Source organism: Erpetoichthys calabaricus, chromosome 9 (assembly GCF_900747795.2).
Source record: "Erpetoichthys calabaricus chromosome 9, fErpCal1.3, whole genome shotgun sequence".
In the NCBI taxonomy this organism is placed as follows: Eukaryota; Metazoa; Chordata; class Cladistia; order Polypteriformes; family Polypteridae; genus Erpetoichthys; species Erpetoichthys calabaricus.
In genome coordinates, this window is record NC_041402.2 from 107,627,919 (window position 1) to 107,655,530 (window position 27,612).

The 27,612-nt window shown below is 39.3% G+C and overlaps 1 protein-coding gene across 1 annotated transcript in view; it reads left to right on the forward strand.

Moving 5' to 3' along the window:
* LOC114657213 (cilia- and flagella-associated protein 20-like) overlaps positions 1–27,612 on the forward strand; it is an 85,905-nt gene that overhangs the window by 16,118 nt on the left and 42,175 nt on the right. The window contains exon 2 of the mRNA XM_028808951.2: positions 9,326–9,437. Coding sequence (XP_028664784.1) covers positions 9,326–9,437 — 112 coding nt within the window. The remainder of the gene's footprint in view (positions 1–9,325; positions 9,438–27,612) is intronic.

Sequence of the window (27,612 nt, forward strand, 5' to 3'; positions counted from 1 at the left end):
AGGCATTTAAAGATTTTGGTCCAGAATGATGTTAATTTGGTGCACATCCAAAACATATAGCCCAATGAGGCTGGGACTTGATTGCAACATTTGCAGGTTGGCTCTTGCCCTGGAAACATTTTAGGCAATTTTAAATGACACAGATGCGCTCAATATATAATTTAAAGTTGAATAATCGTATGTGTGGTATAGCGGGACTGCGGCTTCAAAAAAAAAAAAGGGCCAGTTTTAAATCCATAAAGCCATGTCACTCTCCGTGGGCGCAATTGCATGACCACAGGGAGTTAATGAGGTAGTTGGGCAAGTCACACCATTGTTCTCAATTGCTTCATTGGCTTCCTGCGGCATGTGATTAAGGCGCTGCGCCCACGGAGATGTGAGTGTATATATACGGGTCAGTACAAGGAAATCAAAGATGGAGAAATCAAAGACGAGAGAAAAAAGGATCGAAAGTGAAGGAGGTTAAAGGACATGAAAGGCAGGCTTGGGAAGTACATTCTGGCCACCAGAAAGGAGGAAGCAGTGCATCTGGGGCCCCGTGAAGGAGCGTTAGCTGTGGCGCTCTAGGAGCTAGTTCGCCCCACTGAACATTTGGGTGGAGTGTGGCGAGCAAGGCAGGTGCCCTCCCTAGGCTTCCAAGGTGCGACCACGTGAGCGTGAAGGAAGAAGGGAGGAGAGCCGACCTCTGACGGCCTGGTCGTCATGCCTGGAGGCAGCCAAGACAGAGGTCAGCCGAAAGGAGCTCATGGCTACTGAGTCTCCGCCAGCTACGTGAGCAGTGGGTGAGCCAGGGAGAAAGAAGGAGGTGGGCTGAGATCAGGTGGGGTTAGTCTGGATTTTAACCTCGGATTTTAATGGGTTTATTTATTGATTATTTTTTTTATCCTCACTTTCACAATGATTTTTGTGGATTTATTTATGTACTTTTGGAAAAAATGCACAATTGACACTTTTGTTGGTTTTACTTGTGTTTTGACTTTTCTTTTAATAAAAGCACTTGAGCACTTTTTCCACCATCCTCTGGCATCATCAGTGAATTGTCCTCATTTGTCAGCTCATCTCGGTCATAACTATCAACAGTGTTAGTTCTGCAGACTCCGATGTGGGAAGAGGGAGTCTGTAGGGGACCAGCATCGTCACATATGCTTCTATGCATTGCTGCCTTCTACTCCTTTTCTGAAATGTTGAGCAAGAGATCCTTTTCCATCTAAAGTCTGGGATCTTTGAAAGGGAGAGACTGTAAAAAGTTTTTATGTATTACAGAAATGCTGCCTGAGTCCTCAAGACTGATGAATATTTTTTCTGGAATAGAGGTTGGTGGGAGGTGAGGAAGACTGGGCAGGTTTTGTTTAACAAAGTTTCTGATTTGGAGGTAGTGAAAGAAATGTGTTGCTGTAAAGTTAAATTTGGAGTGTAATTGTTCGTAGGATGGGAAGACATTGTCTATGTACAGGTCACTAAGTGATGTAATCCCAAATGTTTTCCAGACATTAAAAACTGTGTACATTTGAGAAGGTGGAAAAATGTGGTTATCATGCAGAGATGCCACAGATAAAAGCTTCTCTATCTTGAAGTTCGTCCTACATTGGTTACATATTCTGAGTGAGTGAAGCACAATTGGGTTGTTAGTATATTGGTGATAAATTGTACTTATTGGGGTACAAAGCAAGGAATATAAAGAAGTACTGTGTATGTTCATCTGTTTGTGTTAGTGTCCAGGTTTATAGAGCTTGTATATTTGCTGCCCAGTAATAAAATTAAAAATTATGTAGAGCCATGCCACCTTCTGCCTTAGGCCTGTGTGGTCGCCTTTTTGATACATGAATGTTTTGAATTTCAAATAAATTAGGTTATGATTGAATCTAACTTCTTAAAAAAATATTTTTTGGTGTATATGGAAATGTTTTGAAATAGAAAAGATTAGGATGGATATTCATCTTGACAATGTTAATTCTTACAGCTAAAGTAAGATGAAGGGTAGACCATCTATACAAGTCTTGCTTAATTTTTTCCTTGCAGATCTCATTTTTGAGATTGTTAAAAAATCAGTCTCTATGTCTCTCTCTCTCTCTCTGAAACCAAAAGATAATGAGCTACTCTCTGTTTAGGAAACTGAAGTTGATAATCCTCTTCTCTGTGGATAGCAAAAAGCTGACAATGCACACTTTCTTGGAGGTGGATGCACTGAACTAACTCTAAGATCCACTTTTCCAAGCCTATCTCTGAGCCAGTAACTGAGCCTGGTCTGAGAAGACTGAAAAGCAGCCATTACTTCAAGAAGGGAGCTTCAGAGCATACACTCTTGTTCCAGGAAGAGTAATGTTTATCCCTACAAAGTTACAGAGGACAGAGCAAACAGTCTAATAGTGAGGTGAGAAAAACACAGCACACCATGAACAAAGGGCCATGCAGCAAAACTAAGTGTCCTCCAACACAAGAACAGTCTAGTCCTTAACTTGAGTCTGTAGTAACAGCAGCAACAACCCCAGACAACATCGGACACCTTCCTTTAAAAACTTGTTATTGTAAAATTATTTATCGGTACCTGGATAAATTATAACTCCAAATAGCACATAAACACCCATTCTCTTCTGTGCCATATGTTTGTCTGTCTCATCTATCTTGAGTCATGTCTTCAATGCCAATATACTGTATATGCAGTTACCATATTTCTATAGTCCTTGTGTTTAATTGTATATTATTCTGTTTATTAAAATGAGTATGATTCAGTTACCTTGATATAAAACCTTTCCTACAAAGAAAAGTAATGAAAATAAGGTGAGAGCGTTACCAAATTGTTTAATTAATTATTGGCGTTGCAGAAATAAAACTGGATAATTAACCAAGTTAAAATTATTTTCTTTTCCTATATACTACACTATATAAGATTGTGGTGCACATCTACAGGCCTCTTAGCTTTGAATCTTATTCCACATTTCAGTAAGACATCAGTCATATTCCGATGTTCTTAAACTAATTATATCACAGGTAATTGACATGCTCTCTCAATATAGCCGTCTTTAGTATTGGTAAAAATGCCTAATGCATATGCTTAATGTCAATTGCTTTTAGTATATAGCCTGTTTTGTCTATAATATGGGTTTGCTGTGTGTTGTACAGCATAACTGGCAAGTGCAGAGATACCTCTTTTGAAGGATATCACCAATGACAGGCTGCTACAGCAACTTTTCAGGATCTTAATGATTTTTTTGCTCATGATAATCACTTGCTTATGAGCCAATTTAAACTTCTTGGAGCCATCCTTTTAGAGTTGTGTGCTGAATTGGACCCTACATTACAGAGACCATCATGCAGAAATCATGTGATTCCTGTTACAGATTTTAATAACTGATATTTGTGATGGTCATTTTCCAGTGTGAACTGGCTGACTGTTCAGCAATTTTGTAGTCAATCTGATCTGTCTCATGCCATCTGTATGGAATAGTATATTTAAGATGCCACCCAGATGCATACAATATTCTTACTGTCAGGGTGAGCAAGCCGAGATCAAAAGGCAGTTTGACGTGATTGATTTTCCTAATGTAAACGGCATAATTAACTGCACACGTGTAGCAATAAGGCACTGTCACTGAATGAATGAGCTTATGCAAGCAAAAAGTATGTTCATTCAATTGATATATAACTAATAATTTATGCTCAAATGTATCTTACCAACATTGCGGGTCTCAACCCACCATTCCTTTACTATATTAACTAGTAGTGTGGGAACTTTAGGATCACGCTCTGTGTGACACATGGCTTCTTGGGAAGTAGGATTGCAATTAAGTTTAGTACATTACAGATTGCTTGTATAATCTTTCTTTCAAGTGATAGTGGGTACACCACAAGAGAGGAGGTATACTGAAAGAGACTCTATGATGAAAGTCACTCCGCAAATAACAAGAATGATTGCTTGTATAATCTTTCTTTCAAGTGATAGTGGGTACACCACAAGAGAGGAGGTATACTGAAAGAGACTCTGTGATGAAAGTCGCTCCGCAAATAACAAGAATTATAATGGACTATTGGTTCATTTAAAGGTAGATGGCAGTGTTTGAACTCATCAGTCAACACACTGCTGTACAGCCCCAAAAAGACTTGGTGTTTTGTAATGGCTTAGTGCTGTATTGCACAACCTAAGGCAAAAACCTGTACTGCATGGATATCAACACAATGGCAATTCAAAGAAGTCTGTATGTTGAATGTAAAGAAACTATTGACATTTTTTGGCCAAATGATTTTTTTTAAGTTTAATAAGAATGTCCTTCATATCTTGCAGTTCTGGACTTAGAGCTTGCATCAATTCACACTGTGTACTGGTGGTGGCCTTGCCATTACATGATGATGCAATGCTGTTGCTCTCTCCACTCAGCTGCTCCCATTCATGTTTTTTGTCTTTTTTATGTGACTCCCACAGACAGACCAGCAAAAAGAATGTTTTTGTGATTCCCCACCTCAGTCAGTAATACCTGAAGTTTACATTCACTTGAGTTTTGTTTTCTTCCTTTTTTTTTCCTCTGTTCTTCCATGAGTAAAAGTATAAGTTCAGGAAGATGTACAAAAAAAATAACAATGAATACTGATGACAACACTTAGTAATACAGTGTGTGAGGTAATTAAGCAAAGACAGCAGTACAATGTCTGGTTTTGTATCTTTTTGGTGGTTTTAATGATCATTCTTGATTGATTATCTAGGTTTTTTGGACTCTTGGGTATTTGCAGAATTTTGCCTCTTCTCATTCTTAACTATATAATTTTCTGGTCTTGGTATAATTTTACTTTTGTTCTCTCATGAATCTGTCTGTGCTTATAACAATGATACAGACAGACTATAATGCTATCTGCATTGTAGATAATGTTGTTGAGAATATCATCAGCATTACATTTCTTAGAATCACCATCATAGATGACCTAAATTGGACACAATATTCATATTATCAAGAATGATTATCAATGCTTGTATGGTAATTCTTCTGGTTTATGAGGAAAGCCTGAATCGCTTCATCTCTGTCCATCAGCTTCTATAGGTGGACAATAAAATTGATCTTCTGCATAGTACTGTGGTACAGCACCTGCTCAGTTACTGTTCTCCCTCCTCCATGCTGGCAAAATGTACAGGATGATTACCACTTCCAACTCCAGAAATAACAAAACCAAGTTTAAAAAATGGTCAAAAAGACATAAAAGTAATATAATATTTTCTAGCCAAAATAAATTTGAGAATTGTGAATGATGTATTTAGAGTGTCCGGTGGTCTGAAGGGCAAAAAAAAAACCAAAAGCAATCCTGAAGTGAACAATTACCTGTAAAAATTCCAAGTCCAGCAAACAAAATCCAAAAAACACTGCAGAAAATAATCAAAAACAGAAACCTCCAAGCCAATAAAACATAATACAAACTCCACAATACTTCATTCATAACACTGCTATGGCCTGTTCTCTGGCAAAATATATAGCTGGGGGACAAGGAATATTAGGACACTTTAAGTTAAAGTACATCATTATATGTCAAATACAATAAACTTAACATAAAATGTGAAAAATAATTAAAAATGAGAAAAATAACAATAAATCCTAAACTTGTACCATATGCACATTTTAAAACTTGACCCCTGGTTATCTGTACTATTCCAAACTTTTATAGTGCTGAGATTTCTTTTGCCGAAAATGTGAAACTGATTTAGTTATGGATAAAATAATTCAAGCTATTTTTACCAGAGAAGTAAATTTTGGTTCTACTTGCATCATTCATGAGTATAACATTCTTTATATTGCAATGTTTGAACATACTGAAAATGAAACATTAAAATCCTTACTATACTTAAATGATCTGAAGGAAACCTTGTTTTTGCTTAGATTACTGCTAACAGTTCAGAAATTGTAAATGAACTAGTGAATAGTGAAATACTTCCTCACTTGAGTCCTACAACAAGCATTGCAATTCTATACTATTCTAGAAGTCGGCAAACAATTCTTAGTAGACTGCTTGTATGTTCATGTAATTTTGCTAGACTGCTTGTATGTTCATGTAATTTTGCTATAGTGTACATCCAGTATACAGTGTGAAAAGTGAATTGCAATAGTGGTACAAAGCCCATGTTCTGTTTTTTTTATAAACCACATAGTCGGTTTGAAAAGCTTAACTTGAAATGCAAACTGTAAATACATTCGATGGCTTTCAGAAAGACAACCCTGATAATCTGACATCTAAAGGACTTCAGAATATCATCATTGATTGTAATGATAAGTTGTCATTGAAATATTTCATAACTCAGATGACACAACACAACTAATATGTCTGAATGTTAAAGATTTTAAAGTAGGCAGAGAAGTTATTACTAAATAAGAGGTGGAAAGAAAAAACTAGATACAGTTTCAAAAATTTGCACCTACAATACATGGTAATTTATTTATAATGTGTATATGTGGTGTAGTCTAGTGGTTAAGACATTGGACTTTAAATAATAAAGTTACTGTTTTTGGTTTTTTTTGCCTTTGACTCACTGTGCAACTACTCCAGGTGTGCTATTGTTCTGTGCTTCTAGAGCACCTTGAGACAGTATTTTGCATAGTGATTATATAAAGTAAGAAGTATTTCTACCATTACCATTAAATAGAATTAAGATTTTGTTAACTCAAAAATTTGAAGCCAGTGGTCAGAACCAGAAAGAAGAAAAGGTAAGCAAGAAGTGTGTTGTGTGATTGGTGTACTTTATAAATTTGTATGCTTTCTCAGGGGGCTTTTGAAGAATTCTATGAGGCTAAACATAAGAGTTTTAACCCAAGTAATCTGATTTAGAGGTTTATTTTTAACTAGCTTGACCCTGAGAAATGTATTTATTTTTAAAATTCTCCAAAGACACCATGTTTTTTGTTCATGGGTGCAGCAATTTTTGTCTTGGTAACATTAGTCATGGTAATCAATTCATTGACTACCTGGGAATACATCAGCTGCCTTAGATCCTTTTGCTTTTGATATCTTTAGTATTATGTAGTTTTACTTTCATTTTTCTGTTTTTTTCTTTATTTAATTTCTCAGATCATTGAAAATACATTTTTAATTTTTCCATTTTTGAGATGCTGCTTTTTTTTTATTATATTTTATTCATTTTTTATTGTAATCATTCCATACAAATAGATCAATTTATAACCAAACAAATTAAAGACAAATCAAACCCCACCCCTGAGAAGGAGAGCTTAGCTAAAGGAGAATTGCTTATGGCTTTTTAATAAGACAACAATAAGCAAAGGAAAGGGAGAAATAAATATATATGTAAATAAGAGATGGAGAAGGGAATTAAATGCGGTAATTGTTCTCTTATTCTAAAATAATATTGATCAGATCCTGCCAGGTTTTGAAAAAATTTTGTACAGATCCTCTAACTGAGAATTTGATTTTTTCCAATTTCAAATAATATAAAACATCGGTTTCCCACTGACCTATCAGAGAAGAGTTAGGATTCTTCCAATTTAACAGAATAAGTCTGCGTGCCAAAAGTGTAGTGAATGCAATCACAGTTTGCTTGTCCTTTTCCACTTCAAGTCCGTCTGGAAGAACACCAAACACAGCTGTTAGTGGGTTAGGAGGGATTGTGACCCCAAGGCTGTCTGAAAGGCACTTAAAAATTTTTGTCCAAAATGATGTTAATTTGGTGCAGACCCAGAACATGTGACCCAGTGAGACAGGAGCTTGGTTGCAGCGTTCACAGGTTGGATCTTGCCCTGGAAACATTTTGGACAGTTTTAAGTGAGACAGATGAGCTCGATACATAATTTTTAGTTGAATAATTCTATGCTTTGCGCATATGGAGCTCGAGTGAATTCTCTGCTTTGCTACCTTCCACTCCTTTTCTGATATATTGATTAAGAGATCTTCTTCCCAATGTCCTTTCGGTTCTTTGAAAGTTAGGGACTCTAATAAGATTTTATATAATGCGGAAATGGTGTTTAATTCCTCGGCATTGAGCAGTATTTTTTTCATCATTGTGGAGGGTGCGAGGTGGGGAAAATTGGGCAATTTCTGTTTAACAAAAATTCTAATTTGAAGATAGTGAAAGAAATGTGTAGCTGGGAGGTTGAATTTTGAACGTAATTGTTCAAAAGATGCAAATATGTTGTCTATATAAAGATCTCTGAGCATTTTAATCCCAAAACTTTTCCAGGTATTAAAAACTGGATATGTTTGCGAGGGTTGAAAGAGGTGGTTTTCTTGCAGAGGTGCCACTGATAAAAGATTTTCCATCTTAAAATGCTTTCTAATTTGGTTCCATATTCTAAGTGAGTAAAGCACAATTGGGTTATTAGTATATTTGCGATAACTTGCATTTATTGGAGAGCAGAGCAGGGAGTATAAAGAAGTACTACAGGATTTTATTTCTATTGCGGACCAGGCCTGTGTATGTTCATTTATTTGTGTCCAGGTTTTTATGGCTTGTATGTTTGCTGCCCAGTAATAAAACTGAAAATTAGGTAAAGCCATGCCACCTTCTGCCTGAGGTCTTTGTAGGGTTGCTCTTCGGATACGTGGGTGTTTTGAGTTCCAAATGAATGAGGTTATTGTTGAATCTAATTGCTTAAAAAAAGAAGATGCTGCTTTGAAACCCTGCCTTGCATAAACAGGTTAGGAAAATGGATGGATGAATTTTACATTTTTTTCTCTAAATATTGAACATACTAGAACAGAGACTGGAGTTGGTACTTTGCAGGTTTAGCACCATGCATTTGAATCCTATGCTTGGAAGTTATTCATGTGGAATTTGCATCTTCTCCCTACATCTGAAGGAATTTTCATGTAGATACTATGTTTTTATCCCATGGTTTTTCCTCCTATATTACCCAAAATGAGCAGATTATGTTAATTCACAATTCCAAACTTGCCCAGTGTAATTGGGGGTGTGTGCATAAGTGAGCCCACTAGAAAGGAGCCATTTCAGGGCTGATTCTTGCCTTGTGTCCAGTTCTATTGCAATTGGCTCTGGCTCACTGACTCTCAATTCGATTAAGAAGGTTTGAAAATGCTGTGTTATTAATAATTCCACAGTGTTTGATCTTTGCAGTTTTGTATTATTGGCTGTTCCTTTGAGGCACTGGAAATTACACCATAAGTTGCTAGGTCATTTCCCACCTCTAACTCTGTGCGTGGGTGCTGAGATGTTCCTTCATTCTGACTAAACTCTAATTTTAAAACATATTGGTGTACAAATCTGTAATATAATAAGTATCTTCTAAGTCACCTTGGATTAAGACTAAATACAGTATATAATAATAATATTCTTATGTTGTTTCTATTCATTAATCAGATTTTTTACTAAATTTTCTCTTCACAGTACCACCTACATCACTTGTCCTACTGATCCGAAGAAAGGTTTGGGAATTAAGCTTCCATTTTTAGTAATGATTATAAAAAATTTAAAAAAATACTTCACTTTTGAGGTGCAGGTGAGATACTTTTAATTGTTTATAAAATACCTAATTGAGGCTCTGTCACAACTGTGTTAGCTACTAGATTGTTATTTTTATAGACATATTCCAACACTGTTATGCTAATACTTGTGTGATTGCTAAATTCTCATAATCTCAAGGGCACAAGAAGCTACAAAAACTTGTCTAGATCATTTTGTGCATTCATTCCTAGTTAAGTTACATTTTTAAGAACTCTTACGTCTGCTATAAATTGTAATCATTAAGTCACAGAATGCAGCATGGCTGATAGCATAGCATCAAACGTTCCTTTTTCTAAATGTTCCCACACACTGTAGCCTATTAGAAAGTTAAGATGGTTCACATGTAAAGTTTTCTTTTCCAGTCTTATTAGTAACATAAACATTTTGTTTGTTTTCAAAGCACCCATTTATTACATGTATTAACACTAATAGGATAAACTAAACTTTAAATAAATAAACTGCCGTCCTTCAACATCTGCAATAAGATGCTGCAGACGTTCTATCAGACGGTTGTGGCGAGCGCCCTCTTCTACGCGGTGGTGTGCTGGGGAGGCAGTATAAAGAAGAAGGACGCCTCATGCCTGGACAAACTGGTGAGGAAGGCAGGCTCTATTGTAGGCATGGAGCTGGACAGTTTGACATCTGTGGCGGAGTGACGGGCGCTCAGCAGGCTCCTATCAATTATGGAAAATCCACTGCATCCACTAAACAGTATCATCTCCAGACAGAGGAGCAGCTTCAGTGACAGACTGCTGTCACTGTCCTGCTACACTGACAGACTGAGGAGATCGTTCCTCCCCCAAACTATGCATCTCTTCAATTCCACCCGGGGGGTAAACTTTAACATTATTCAAAGTTATTGTCTGTTTTTACCTGCATTTTTATTACTCTTTAATTTAATATTGTTTTTTGTATCATTATGCTGCTGCTGGAGTATGTGAATTTCCCCTTGGGATTAATAAAGTATCTATCTCTCTACAGTGCATCCGGAAAGTACTCAGCGCATCACTTTTTCCACATTTTTCTATGTTACAGCCTTATTCCAAAATGGATTAAATTCATTTTTTTCCTCAGAATTCTACACACAACACCCCATAATGACAACGTGAAAAAAGTTTACTTGAGATTATTTGCAAATTTATTAAAAATAAAAAAATTGAGAAAGCACGTGTACATAAGTATTCACAGCCTTTGCCATGAAGCTCGAAATTGAGCTCAGGTGCATCCTGTTTCCCATGATCATCCTTGAGATGTTTCTGCAGCTTAATTGGAGTCCACCTGTGGTAAATTCAGTTGATTGGACATGATTTGGAAAGGCACACACCTGTGTATATAAGGTCCCACAGTTGACAGTTCATGTCAGAGCACAAACCAAGCATGAAGTCAAAGGAATTGTCTGTAGACCTCCAAGACAGGATTGTCTCGAGGCACAAATCTGGGGAAGGTTACAGAAAAATTTCTGCTGCTCTGAAGGTCCCAATGAGCACAGTGGCCTCCATCATCCGTAAGTGGAAGAAGTTCGAAACCACCAGGACTCTTCCTAGAGCTGGCCGGCCATCTAAATTAAGCGATCGGGGGAGAAGGGCCTTAGTCAGGGAGGTGACCAAGAACCCGATGGTCACTCTGTCAGAGCTCCAGAGGTCCTCTGTGGAGAGGTGAGAACCTTCCAGAAGGACAACCATCTTTGCAGCAATCCACCAATCAGGCCTGTATGGTAGAGTGGCCAGACGGAAACCACTCCTTAGTAAAAGGCACACGGCAGCCCACCTGGAGTTTGCCAAAAGGCACCTGAAGGACTCTCAGACCATGAGAAAGAAAATTCTCTGGTCTGATGAGACAAAGATTGAACTCTTTGGTGTGAATGCCAGGCGTCATGTTTGGAGGAAAACAGGCACTGCTCATCACCAGGCCAATACCATCCCTACAGTGAAGCATGGTGGTGGCAGCATCATGCTGTGGGAATGTTTTTTCAGCGGCAGGAACTGGGAGACTAGTCAGGATAAAGGGAAAGATGACTGCATCAATGTACAGAGACATCCTGGATGAAAACCTGCTCCAGAGCGCTCTTGACCTCAGACTGGGGGCGACGGTTCATCTTTCAGCAGGACAACGACCCTAAGCACACAGCCAAGATATCAAAGGAGTGGCTTCAGGACAACTCTGTCAATGTCCTTGAGTGGCCCAGCCAGAGCCCAGACTTGAATCCAATTGAACATCTCTGGAGAGATCTTAAAATGGCTGTGCACCAACACTTCCCATCCAACCTGATGGAGCTTGAGAGGTGCTGCAAAGAGGAATGGGCGAAACTGGCCAAGGATAGGTGTGCCAAGCTTGTGGCATCATATTCAAAAAGACTTGAGGCTGTAATTGCTGACAAAGGTGCATCAACAAAGTATTGAGCAAAGGCTGTGAATACTTAGGTACATGGGATTTCTCAGTTTTTTTATTTTTAATAAATTTGCAAAAACCTCAAGTAAACTTTTTTCACGTTGTCATTATGGGGTGTTGTGTGTACAATTCTGAGGAAAAAAATGAATTTAATCCATTTTGGAATAAGACTGTAACATAACAAAAGGTGGAAAAAGTGATGCGCAGTGAATACTTTCTGGGTGCACTCTATCTATCTATCTATCTATCTATCTATCTATCTATCTATCTATCTATCTATCTATCTATCTATCTATCTATCTATCTATCTATCTATCTTCAGTAAACTTCATGAAAATGAACAGAATTAACCATGCAGAACAAAGTAAAATTCCTAATACCAAATCATATAATTAACTTTCCAGATGTGTTTTAATTTAGCCTTAGATCAATATTACTATAAATTCATCTAATTTGGTACACTTACACACATGAAAAGAACAATTAGGCCATTGACACAATCTGTTCAGAAAATTCAGACCAGTTAAATAATTGAATGTCTGCAGCATATCTTTTAACCATCATGTTCTCTATTAATACATTTGACTCCTTAAATGTTTCTTTAAAATTCATTTGAAATTCACTTGAACTTCCTTTCAGTGCTGGTTGCAACAATTTCACTCAGCTACTTCAGATATGTAACACCTTGTTGCCTACCACTCCATTGACACCGTCCAGCTATGCCCTGGTTGGAGGCAGTCCTTACATATCCTTATACATCCTTTCTTTCCATGAGTTTTTCTGGAAGATCCCTCTTGTTTTCTGTCCTTTCAAAAGCATAAGTGACTCTGTTTGCATGAAATCCATTCTCCATATACATTGTCCATTTATTGCCTGGTCAAAGCTTTTGCACACTGAGCCTTAGGCAGGGATTTCAGAATAAATGTGGAATTGCTCAAAAATAATATAAATCACCAGAGCTTTGTGACATGTTGCAAATATCTATTAGCACAAGCAAGAGCGAATTTCACTGTACTCTCAGCTAGTTTAACTACCTGTTGTAAAAAATGACAGACATATTACCTTATTGTAGTAGTTGCACATCCAAACTGCTTAATTTCACAGATACTAAGATAAAAGTCAGTAACAAAAAGTGGAAAGTCAAATGAATTGTGCATATTTAACAACACAAAAACATTTAAATTAACAGTAGTATTGTAGATTAAAACTATTTTTTGGGTGCTTTCCCATTAAGGAATTTAGAAATCAATAATATACTAAATAAAAATTTTTTAGGAATATAAGAAAACTCAAGCTAACAGAAAACAAAGCCATTTGGCATTAGAGGAGCAGAAAAACTATGGCCAATGGGCTGAATGCAGCACTAGACTGTCACTTTAACAGCCCTTTCATCAATAACTGCAATGTTTGTGGTCCAGTCAGCTGAACATTAAATTCCCAAACATAAGCCTATGTAAATCAAAGTAAATGCAATTTTGTCACCTGGAGCCACCATAGAAACATTAAAAAAATACCCATATAACCTCCTGTGAGCATTTTACCCCAACTTATTAAGTGAATCCCAAACTAGCTGCATTAAACCATGTCAAAGAAAAGAAAAATCGATTTTGAGTGCAGGATATTCAATCAAGAGTGGACCAATGACTATTTTTTTTTTGTTCGGTACAAGGACATAACCATTTGCCTCATATGTCAAGAACCTATGGCTGTCTTTAAAGAAAATAACTTGCGTTGGCACTATGAATCTCAACATAAATAAAAACACTATTGTCTGACAGGGCACGTGAGGTTAGAAAAAGTCTCAAAATTAAGAAATGTTTTGACAATTCAGCAGAAAACATTTTTAAAACAAAAACAGATAAATATTTTGTCAGTTCGTGCCAGTTTTAATGTAGCCAAGCTAATAGCTACCAGTGGTAAACTGTTCACTGAGAGTTTGTGAAAGATTGTCTGGTTTCTCTTGCTAATAAGATTTGTCCAGAGAAGGTAGACTTACTCAGTGCGGTAAGTCTTTCCGCACCAACAATTACACATAGGGTGAAAGAAATGGGTGACAATTTGCTTATGCATTTGCAAAGAAAATCCAAAGACGTGTTATTTTTTGCTGACACTTGATGAAAGCAATGATATTTGTGATATGGAACAGATTTTGATTTTCATTCGAGGAATTAATGAACAACTCAAAACTACAGAACAGCTCACTGCACTGCAGAGCATCTACCACATGGCAATTGGAGAGGACATCTACGAAAAAGTCAACCAAACTGTTGATAATTTGGGACTCAACTGATCTAATTTCACCACTCTGACAACTGACGGTGTCCCAGACTTGGTGCTTTTTTATCACCTATGACAGAGCAACTATATTGTCTCACTTTGCAGCTTCAAGGGAAGGGGAACCTCCTCCATGACATGCATTTACATGTAAAAGCATTTAAAGTAAAGCTGAGCCTCCTTCTTAAACACGGTAGAGAAGAAAACTTCTGCCATCTTCCCAATATTCTACATGATCAGCTGAAAAACCATCAGTTGCATTCCCGACAATTGTGTAGAAGCCTTGGAAATGTTGCGAATTGAATTCCACAAACAAGTTTGAGAGCTTGATGTACATGCAAAAGTGATTTGATTGTTTCAAACCCTTTTGCCACAGGCATTGAGATTGTTGATCCCATTTACCAGCTGGATCTGGCAGAATTGCAAAACTGTGACAGTCTGAACCACACATTCAATTCAAGCAGCCTAATTCATTTTCATTCTTCTCTCCTATCTGAGACTTACCCTTATCTAAAAAAAACATGTACTGAAAATGACAACCACTTTAGAATCACCTACATCTGTGAGTAGACCTTTTCCAGATTAAAACCCATCAAATCTCTGACCAGATCCAGACTCACTGATGCATACCTACGTAACCTATTACGACTGGCCAGGACAAACATGGAAACTGACATAGACTTTCTTGTCAGCCAAAAACAGACTCATAGTTCACATTGATTTAGTTAAGTACTATGATTAAGTATTGTTGGGGTTACAGGCTATATTGTAATTTTATTACATTTCAAAGAACTTGTTTAATTTCATGAAAAACAATTTGCCTCTCAAATATACCTAGATTTATGGCATTATGTCCATATATTTTGTATTTCACTCCCACACTGGCCCCCTCATAGTATGAAGGACTGTAAAGTGGCCCCTTGATTAAAAAGTTTGAGGACCCTTAGTAGTATTTACAATATAGTATAATATAGCATAGTTCTTCCTCATTCTAAAGACAGATGACTATAACGTTCATAATGTTCTAGCTTTAAACGAGAATGTACTGTGTTCTACACAGATTTCTCCAGCACAATTAAGCCATTGTACACTGTTTTTATGGTAGATTTGGTATTCCTCTAGACATGGTAAGATATCACTTGAAATGTCTGAAAACTCTTGCATAACTGGTGTTTTTTCCATGACTGGGGTGGAGACCAAATTAACTACTTTAACGTGGTTCTTATTTGAACATGCTTTTCAAATCTAGTAGTGGATATGCAAAAGATATGCAATGTAGAATATTTTTTGTCTTATATTTATATATCAAGTTATACAAGTATTTGAGGCAGCTTATGAGACTTGCACCATTTTTGCATAATTTCCCAGTGATTATTTTTAGATATTTCACCATCCAAGAATGGCTAAACTTTGTATGGTGGTTAAAAGGATTCTAGTGTCATCCATCCATCCATTCTCTTCCGCTTATCCGAGGTCGGGTCGTGGGGGCAGCAGCTTGAGCAGAGATGCCCAGACTTCCCTCTCCCCGGCCACTTCTTCTAGCTCTTCCGGGAGAATCCCGAGGCGTTCCCAGGCCAGCCGGGAGACATAGTCCCTCCAGCGTGTCCTGGGTCTTCCCCGGGGTCTCCTCCCGGTTGGACGTGCCCGGAACACCTCCCCAGGGAGGCGTCCAGGAGGCATCCTGATCAGATGCCCGAGCCACCTCATCTGACTCCTCTCGATGCGGAGGAGCAGCGGCTCTACTCTGAGCCCCTCCCGGATGACTGAGCTTCTCACCCTATCTTTAAGGGAGAGCCCAGACACCCTGCGGAGGAAACTCATTTCAGCCGCTTGTATTCGCGATCTCGTTCTTTCGGTCACTACCCATAGCTCATGACCATAGGTGAGGGTAGGAACATAGATCGACCGGTAAATTGAGAGCTTTGCCTTTTGGCTCAGCTCCTTTTTCACCACGACAGACCGATGCAGAGCCCGCATCACTGCGGACGCCGCACCGATCCGCCTGTCGATCTCACGCTCCATTCTTCCCTCACTCGTGAACAAGACCCCAAGATACTTGAACTCCTCCACTTGAGGCAGGATCTCGCTCCCAACCCTGAGAGGGCACTCCACCCTTCCCCGGCTGAGGACCATGGTCTCGGATTTGGAGGTGCTGATTCCCATCCCAGCCACTTCACACTCAGCTGCGAACCGATCCAGAGAGAGCTGAAGATCACGGCCTGATGAAGCAAACAGGACAACATCATCTGCAAAAAGCAGTGACCCAATCCTGAGTCCACCAAACCGGACCCCCTCAACACCCTGGCTGCGCCTAGAAATTCTGTCCATAAAAGTTATGAACAGAATCGGTGACAAAGGGCAGCCCTGGTGGAGTCCAACTCTCACTGGAAACGGGTTCGACTTACTGCCGGCAATGCGGACCAAGCTCTGACACCGGTTGTACAGGGACCGAACCGCCCTTATCAGGGGGTCCGGTACTCCATACTCCCGGAGCACCCCCACAGGATCCCCCGAGGAACACGGTCGAACGCCTTTTCCAAGTCCACAAAACACATGTAGACTGGTTGGGCGAACTCCCATGCAACCTCCAGGACTCTGCTAGGGGTGTAGAGCTGGTCCACTGTTCCGCGACCAGGACGAAAACCACACTGTTCCTCCTGAATCCGAGGTTCGACTATCCGACGGACCCTCCTCTCCAGAACCCCCGAATAGACTTTTACAGGGAGGCTGAGGAGTGTGATCCCTCTGTAGTTGGAACACACCCTCCGGTCCCCCTTCTTAAAGAGGGGGACCACCACCCCAGTCTGCCAATCCAGAGGCACTGTCCCTGATGTCCATGTGATGTTGTAGAGACGTGTCAACCAAGACAGTCCTGCAACATCCAGAGCCTTGAGGAACTCCGGGCGTATCTCATCCACCCCCGGGGCCCTGCCACCAAGGAGTTTTTTGACCACCTCGGTGACCTCAGTCCCAGAGATGGGGAAGCCCACCTCCGAGTCCCCAGGCTCTGATTCCTCATTGGAAGGCATGTTATTGCGATTGAGGAGGTCTTCGAAGTACTCCCCCCACCGACTCACAACGTCCCAAGTCGAGGTCAGCAGTGCACCATCACCACCATATACAGTGTTGACACTGCACTGCTTACCCCTCCTGAGACGCCGGACGGTGGACCAGAATCTCCTCGAAGCCGTCCGAAAGTCGTTCTCCATGGCCTCCCCAAACTCCTCCCATGCCCGAGTTTTTGCCTCAGCAACCACCGAAGCTGCATTCCGCTTGGCCTGCCGGTACCTATTAGCTGCCTCCAGAGTTCCACAGGACAAAAGGGACTGGTAGGACTCCTTCTTCAGCTTGACGGCATCCCTCACCGCCGGTGTCCACCAACGGGTTCGGGGATTGCCGCCACGACAGGCACCGACCACCTTACGGCCACAGCTCCGGGCAGCCGCCTCAACAATAGAGGCACGGAACATGGCCCATTCGGACTCAATGTCCCCCACCTCCCTCGGGACATGGTCGAAGTTCTGCCGGAGGTGGGAGTTGAAGCTACTTCTGACAGGGGGCTCTGCCAGACGTTCCCAGCAGACCCTCACAACACGTTTGGGCCTACCAGGCCTGACCAGCATCCTCCCCCACCATCGAAGCCAACTCACCACCAGGTGGTGACCAGTTGATAGCTCTGCCCCTCTCTTCACCCGAGTGTCCAAGACATGTGGCCGCAAGTCCGACGACACGACCACAAAGTCGATCATCGAACTCAGGCCTAGGGTGTCCTGGTGCCAAGTGCACATATGAACACCCCTATGCTTGAACATGGTGTTTGTTATGGACAATCCGTGACGAGCACAGAAGTCCAATAACAAAACACCACTCGGGTTCTGATCGGGGGGGCCATTCCTCCCAATCACGCCCTTCCAGGTCTCACTGTCATTGCCCACGTGAGCATTGAAGTCCCCCAGCAGTACGAGGGAGTCCCCAGAAGGTATGCCCTCTAGCACACCCTCTAAGTACTCCAAAAAGGGTGGGTACTCTGAACTGCTGTTCGGTGCATACGCACAAACAACAGTTAGGACCCGTCCCCCCACCCGAAGGCGGAGGGAGGCTACCCTCTCGTCTACCGGGGTAAACCCCAATGTACAGGCTCCAAGTCGGGGGGCAATAAGTATACCCACACCCGCTCGGCACCTCTCACCGGGGGCAACTCCAGAGTGGTAGAGAGTCCAGCCCCTCTCAAGGAGATTGGTTCCAGAGTCCAAGCTGTGTGTTGAGGTGAGCCCGACTATATCTAGCCGGAACCTCTCAACCTCACGCACAAGCTCAGGCTCCTTCCCCTTCAGAGAGGTGACATTCCACGTCCCAAGAGCCAGCTTCTGTAGCCAAGGATCGGACTGCCAAGGTCCCCGCCTTCGGCCACCACCCAACTCACACTGCACCCGACCTCCTTGGCCCCTCCCATAGGTGGTGAGCCCATGGGAAGGGGGACCCACGTTGCCTCTTCGGGCTGTGCCCGGCCGAGCCCCATGGGTGCAAGCCCGGCCGCCAGGCGCTCGCCAACGAGCCCCAACTCCAGGCCTGGCTCCAGAGGGGGGCCCCGGTGACCCGTGTCTGGGCGAAGGAAAACGGCGTCCAAATTTTTTATTCGTCATAGGAGGTCTGTTGAACCGCACTTTGTCTCATCCCTCACCTAGGACCAGTTTTCCTTGGGTGGCCCCACCAGGGGCATAAAGCCCCGGACAACAGAGCTCCTAGGATCATTGGGACATGCAAACCCCTCTACCACGATAAGGTGGCGGTTCGAGGAGGGGGGATTCTAGTGTTTGATGTCTAATTTAACAAATCTGATTCTGGCATTAGCAACTCTTTGGTTAGTGTTTTGGGGCTGAACAAAAGATCAGTTAGGATCTTCAGTCAGTAGTTTTTTTGGATTTATACTTGGCTTGACTTGCCTACTGTATATGTCAATGCTCTGTTTTGGCTTTCTGTTTATTTTAATTTACAGGAAAACAGTGAAATCACGACTGTTGCCAGTTTGTGTAATTGTTATACAGTATGTTTCTGCTCAGTACATTCTGTGACAGGTAATGTCATGGTTTACAACATTTTGGACATTTCTGGCATCAACTCTAGCTCTGTTTTTTATTAAAAATTTAACAGAATCTTTTGAACTAATTGATATAAATAATTATCTTATGTTGACATTGGTTATGTCTATGTTGCCTTCTGTTATGGCCTTTAATCTTGTAACTCTTTTTAATAAAATTGGCTGGGCTGGATGTTGTTATGAATCTAGTTTATAGAAATTAAATGAATACCTTGAGCCCCAAAAAATAATGAAATAGTTGATTTAAAAACTATTTACTTGAAGAAATCAATTAAAGACCATTTAAAACAGTCAAAAGAAAAAATACAATTTAGTTTCAATTCACCTGTCTTAATTTTTGTATAGCGCTCTTCACTGAATGCAGGCATACTGCGCTGTGACAATTTCTCAGGTAAAATGCAAATATGGATTTTACATTTTACTAAATACAGAATTAGCACACATAAAGAAACATATTTACTTAAACACACAGAAAAAAAAGTAGAAACTGAATAATATAAATGGAAACCAACAATATATATCCATTAATTAATTGTTGAACTATAGCCAGTTGACAAAGAAGGGTAAAACAAAATCTTCAGTTCACACAATCCTTGGGGAAAATAAAAATTTGGCGTTAAGTCCACAATCAATTATAAGAGAGAAAATCAAAGACAAAGTCAGACATAATCAAATTCAAAGAGACCTCTGTCAACCAGCTGCCTACTCCCTCCTGGGCATTCTATATTAGAATCTATGCTGGGCTTTCGAATCTTAGGATGGAATCTTTCCAAATGATGATTTGAAGGCTCCCAAATATAATATAATTTTTCCATGAGCAGGAGAACTGCTTAGCAGTTGAGCATTGGCACCTAGTACCACATCCAGCTACTGAGAAGAGAAGCAGAATAGGGGAAGGTTAGTAATCTATACATATTAATAAAAGGCAAAGCCCTCACTGACTCACTGACTGACTGACTGACTGACTGACTCACTCACTCATCACTAATTCTCGAACTTCCCGTGTAGGTGGAAGGCTGAAATTTGGCAGGCTCATTCCTTACAGCTTACTTACAAAAGTTAGGCAGGTTTCATTTTCGAAATTCTACGCGTAATGGTCATAACTGGAACCTGTTTTTTGTCCATATACTCTAATGGAGGAGGCGGAGTCACGTATCGCGTCATCACGCCTCCTACGTAATCACGTGAACTAAAAACAAGGAAGAGATTTACAGCACGAGTCAAACGCGGAAACGAAGGTAAATGACGTTAATTTTTGAGTGTCTTTTAATACTGTGTAAGCATACATATTAACACATGTGCAATTAAACGTGTGCATTTACGGGGTGATTTCTCAGGCTTAAAAGCTCGCCTTTTATTAAAAAGGTAAATGCAAACTGTTTTCATTCTGAAGGGCACAAACCACGTTAGATTTCAGACGTTAAACGCGCAAAAATGTTGGTACACCAGATAAATAAGCGCAACATATTATCAGTTGTATTGTATGCTTACAATACATATAGAAATGTGTTAATCGTTAACTAATATTATGGGATGGTGTTTTTCGACTCGCGCCTTGATTTAAACGATTGCATTTCTTGGTGGGTTTGCGTAGCTTATTGTCAATATCTTTACACCTCTTTTTAAGACTTATTTAAAAAGGTTTTCTTTTCTTCTTAATTAAAATTTAAAAGCAATACTTCACCGCTGCAAAGCCCCTCTAGCACTGACGTCCGAGGTTCGATTACCGTAAGTGAGTGCAGTGAGTGTGTACGCCTGATGAGCCAAGAATAAGGGGGAAAGACGTGTCGCGTACTCTTTGCATTATTTGACAGTAAACTATTTTCAACCATTCTATGATCTGCTTCTCACAACTGAAGGCACCGTGGCTGATTTACCTCACTTGCTGGCCAACCATAAGCGTTACCTGGTAGGTAACCAGCCACTCACTTCACTCCCTTACGGGAATCGAACCTCGGACGTCAGCGCTAGAGGCGAAGCCCCTAAAATTGCGCCACGGCGTGTGGTTCATTTATTTGACAACATGTAGATCGGGGTAATTACATTCACGGCATTCGTAGTCTGATTCACAATCTGATTGTATGGGTGGTTACCTACCAGGTAACGCTTATAGTTGGCCAGCAAGTCAGCTCGAAGTGATCACTCGAGTGAAGGCAGCTTCACAAAAAAACAGATCCTTAACAAACTGTTATTAGTATATTTTACCTCAATTTAAAAAGGTTTTCTTTTCTTCTTAATAAAAATTTAAAAGCGGTACTTCGCCGGTGCGAAGCGCGTGGATTTGACCGACTGACACATACAGACATATTCATGAGTGCAGGTACTTCAGAAAGAAAGCACCGTGTAAACCTAAAGTTTATATTAAGTTCATAGACCTACAAAAGATTGCCATTCATTTGAGGCAAGATTGCTTTTCTTCTGTACAACTATACGTTGCATTCTCAAGAGTGTGCTTGCACGGCTTCGGATATAGATATATATATATATGTATGTATGTCTATATATAAATATGTAAGCTTGTAAGTACTGCCTTACTTCTCTTTAAGAAAGGAAGATGTAATGATACTTGATTTAAACGATTCCATGTCTTCCTGGGTTTGCTTAGCTTATTGTCAATATCTTTACACCTTTTTTTAAGACTTATTGACTGAAACGGGCTTTCACGAAAAAAGTTAGGGCTTTGCTACAGGATACACCCTCCACAAGTTAAGCAAGTAAAAATAAAATATATATTTCTGTTTTATTTAAACCTTTTAAGTTCGTATGCATAGCCCCATTTGGCTGTTTTATTTTTATTTTTTCTTTCTTCAGTAATATTTAATCTCCTTAAAGAAAAACAACATATCCATTTTACTTTTTTTGTATCTCTTTAGTAATATTTTAGTGTAAAAGGATAACCAGTATTTAAACCTTTTATGTTACTTTATAAATTTATTTTACACAATGTTGAAAAATTAATAAGAAAGCTACATGTTTTGGCAGCTGCTGCTTTAATTTTCAATGAAATGAAAAAACCTCTCCAAGAGAAAACGTCAATGAAGAAGAAACAGTTTGCACTATCTAAAAATGAGAAACCCTCATTTATAAAAGTTTGCTGCAGATGACTTAACTGAAAATAAATGAATAGTTCCTATGTGTATAATACATATGTATCTATTTTACTTATGCCTTTATTCCAGCAACTTGCAACATCTGAGGTACAATTTGTTACATTACTTTTGTTTTTTGCAGCACAGGCAGGTGAAGTGACTTCCTCAGGGTCACACAGTGGTGTCAGTACCAGGATTTGAACTGACAAGCTCCGGGTTTACTGAAATATTACTGAAGAAAGAAAAAAAACGAAAACGGGCAAATAGGGCTATGCATACAGATGTCCATCCATCCATTATCCAACCCGCTATATCCTAAATACAGGAGCCAATAAGTAGATATGTATATATGCAGTATATATATATATATATATATATATATATATATATATATATATATATATATATATATATATATATGTGAATGTATGTATGTATATATGTATGTCTATATTTATATCTATATATATATATATATATATATATATATGTAGATATGTAAATTTGTATATGTATATATATATATGTATATGTGGATGTGTATATGTATATATATGTATATGTAGATATGTGTATATGTAGATATGTATATATATGTATATATGTTTATGTATATATATGGTTACATAACCTCTTTAACACACTACTTCTCCGCTGCGAAGCGCGGGTATTTTGCTATATGTAGATATCTGTATATGTAGATATGTATATATATGTATATATGTATATGTATATATATATATATCCATATTACTAACCGAGAATGCTAAACCGGATGATGGACGCAGGCACATCCGGCAATGGGCCGTAGCTGCAAAAAGACGTACTGCGCAGGCGCAAAAAGAGTCCGCGAGAGTCGGCTGAGGAGCCGAGAAAGGCGGACAAAAGAGGGCGAGAGAGGCGGATGAGGGGCCGCGAGAGGCGGACAAGACCACAGAAAAAAGGAGTGAGCACAGGAAAAATGGAGAAATGAGGCGCAAAGAGCAACGAAAAAAGGAAAAGGCACATAAAAAAGTATTCAAACGCAAGCAAAGCACGAAACACATTGCACACGAAACTAGACCCAAAAAAAAAAAAAAAAAAAAAAAAAAAGAGGCTCGCGCACAACAGCAAGGCACGCACCCCCGCACCCCCCCCCACCCTACAGGCACCGGACAGGACACACACCAAGAGGGGGATTCAACAAGCCCATAGAACACAAAAAAAAGAACACAAAACCACCCCACAGACCCTACAAGCAACGGACGGAACACACACAAAGAGGGGGATTCAAACAAGACACAGGAACACAAAAAGAAAGAAGACGCTCGCGCAACAACAATCCTCACCCAAACCCCCCCCCCCACACACACACACACACACATCCATAAGAAGTGACACCCAAAGCCACATATTCTAAAGTGAACGTCATCACCTTCACACTAGACAGCATAGGTGTCAGCATTGGTGGATCTCCTTACAATAAAGCACTATTAACCGTTCAACTGCAGAAAAGGAAACATATTAACAGTGACTGCGATCGTCCTTATTACTTATCCATATTTCGCATGCTGAGAAAGAAACAAGTCATGAATACACGGTCACGGGTACAAAACGAAAAGGAAATGATAACAGGAACAAACACACGAACACGAAAGAAACAACAAAATAGACGGCTATGCAGCATAGGTGGATCTCATTACAATAAGGCACTATTAACCATTCAACCGCAGAAAAGGCTCCATATTAACAGTGAGTGCAATACTCCTTATTACTTATCCATATTTCTAAAAGAAAAAATGTCTCGACTCCAAAAACGCAAAGCTCAACTAAAGCTTCTAACTAACGATGTACCTAAAAGTAAAAACTTTATGAACTGCATTAGATCCTACAATAGTTCATTTGCTTTTGCATATACCGGAGTAAATATCAGGCCACCAAAAGGCAATGGACCATACTGCTTTCGCATATGTGCACAAATACTGCATCGCATTGGAACAGTGCACCCTGAAACAAATCAACAACGCAAATATGCACAAATCTACATCCTAGATCCACATTACGCAATCTATCAATCAAAGTGCTGCATCGCAACAGGCACGGATTCAAAACGAAACACCTCCCGTCTCAGACATACGTTAATGGCAGCGAAGGCTACAACGGGCTTCTCACACAGCACAGGCAAATCGATTACAGCTCCAAAACAACACGTCCCAAATACTACACATGCAACAACGCGCCTCTCAAACGGCACAAGGAAAACATACACCAGGAAAATTCATTCGGATTAATGAATGTCATTTGCAATCATTGTCATTCAGTTCACTTCCCTGAAGAAACAACTAGCAATACAAGTTATACATTTACACGTTGTTGTCAAAAGGGTCACATTAGACTGCCTTCTTTACATTCATATACTGAATATCTACAGAAGCTTATAACTGACGATGTACCTGAAAGTTAAATCTTTATCAACTGCATTAGATCCTACAAATCGGTATCCACTATGAACATTAACGGTGGCACTGCACGTGACATCCGTCTTGAAAAAATGTTGTTTATTGATGAATGTTCAATGACATGAAGTCACTTACTCAACACCATTCATAAACTTCTACAAACGTTTATGAATAATAATATTCGATTTGGAGGAAAGGCACTTTTATGAGGAGGAGATTTTAGACCGTGATTAGCTATTCTTCCAGATGCCATGCACTCAGCTATTGTTCAGTGCACCTTAAAATACGCAGACAATTGGCATTACTTTCAAAAGATACAGTTAGTAAAAAAGATACGATGTCCAGAACCACATCATAACAATTGCTTATTACAACTGAGAGATGGTACACTCACCAATACAGATGGACTTCAGCCACATATTATTACAATTCCTCAAGCCTTTATCTGCGACGACTTAGTTACAGAGACATTTGGAACAGCAATCTCATTAGACCAAATGCCCCTTTTAACACAACGCACTATATTATGTCCAAAAAATATTAATGTGGAAAACATAAATACCCAAGTCATTCCATTACTTCCTGGAGAGACACAACTCTTTCTAAGCTCTGACAAACTTGACTCTGATCACAACAATAACCATCTTAAATGACCTTACAAGTTCTGAGCTGGAATTACCTTTTACACTTAAACGGCGTGTACAAAGACATTTTCAAATAAACCTTTACACTGTGCCACACACTTTATTGTTTGATTTCTATTTGCATCATCTACACCGTCACACTATTCTATATCTCATTCATACATCACGCTCTTTGTCATTCCCAACACCAGGGGTTGGCGAGCGAAGCGAGCAGGGGGCGGAGCCCCCTAGTGTTTACATAACCTCTTTAACACACTATATATATATAACAGCAACACTCATAACAATGACAACACAATTACATATATATATATATATATATATGTAGATATGTATATATATATGTGTCAATCTATGTATGTATGTATGTCTAGATATATATATATATGTAGATATGTATATATATGTGTATATATATGTAGATGTGTATATATGTAGATATGTAAATATTTATGTATATATATGTGTTTGTTTATATATATATATATATATATATATATATATATGTGTGTGTGTATGTATGTACGTATGTGTATATGTATATGTGTGTGTTTATGTATGTGTGTATATATATGTTGATATGTGTATATATATATATATGTGGATGTGTATATGTATATATATATGTAGATATGTGTATATGTAGATATGTATATATATGTATATATGTATATGTATATATATGTTTATGTGTGTGTGTGTGTGTATATTATATATATAAAAGACAGCAACACTCATAACAATGACAACACAATTACATTGACAATCATGTTACGTTATTTTTAAAATGTTTCCTTTTCTTTTTCATAACCTCTTTAACATACTACTTCTCCGCTGCGAAGCGCGGGTATTTTGCTAGTAGTTTATAAATATACTTTTATTTTTGTACACATTAATAACAAACATAAATGCAGTATGCACAGCTAATCAGCAGTTCTATTTAGGGTATGCTTGACTAAAGTAATGAGTCTTCAGCCTGGATTTAAAAGCTGAGACTAAAGCGGGATCTCTTGTTATCTTAACTTTTGAAGCAGACAGATCATTCCACAGCTTCTGTGCCCTGCAACTAAAAGCTTGTCCTTCCACTACTATTTTATTATTTCTTGGTATTTTAAGTAGGCCAGCATCTTAAAATAATGTAAACTCTGGTGTGTAAGTAATGATATGTTCAGATAGATCTTAGTCATTCAAGGCCTTGTATGTTAAAAGGGGAGTTTGAATTCAGACCAATGGATTTTGGATTTTGGCCTTTACTTATTGGCCTTTTCAAATCATTTGTCCATTGAGTATGGAATTGCCTTTTGTACAGTTTGGTCTTGTCCATACTATTGTAATTTTGGCATAGTATTTGACCTTTATGTTGTATGACCTTTTCCGGAGCATTTATGTTATTGCCACAAAAAGTGATGCAAGACTTCAGAATCTCATATTTATCACTATTTGCTCTCTAACTACAATCACTCAACCTCTTTGGGGCCTTTTATATAATTTTTGTGGTGTTTCTCATTTGACTGATGTAGTACAATACAATACAATACAATTTATTTTTATATAGCCCAAAATCACACAAGAAGTGCCGCAATGGGCTTTAACAGGCCCTGCCTCTTGACAACCCCTCTGCCATGACTCTCTAAGAAGACAAGGAAAAACTCCCAAAAAAAAAAACTTTGTAGGGAAGAAACCTTGGGAAAGGCAGTTCAAAGAAAGACCCCTTTCCAGGTAGGTTGGGCGTGCAGTGGGTGTCAAAAAGAAGGGGGTCAATACGATACAATACAATACAATACACAGAACAGAACAAATCCCCAATACAGTATAAAAATAAAAATTTTAGAAGTACGGAGCAGAATATAACAGTAGATGATATCACATAATATGATTTGGATTTGTTTAGAGTCCTGGAGACCTCATCCATGAAGCTGCCTCCCCCATTTGGCCATTCCATGGCTGAAACAGCGTTGGGCCAGCCAATCCGATGAAAGGACCCCTCTTTCCCATGATTCCTGTGATCCTCCATCAGGGATGACTTTACCTTAGGCATTTTAAACAACTTGGCAGGTGGGCAGTGGCACACATTTGAGTACCAAGAAGAGAAACAGAATAGGTGAGGGTTAGTATCCAATTACAGTAATCCCTCGCTATATCGCGCTTAGACTTTCGCGGCTTCACTCTATTGTGGATTTTATATGTAAGCATATTTAAATATATATTGCAGATTTTTTGCTGGTTTGCGGATTTCTGC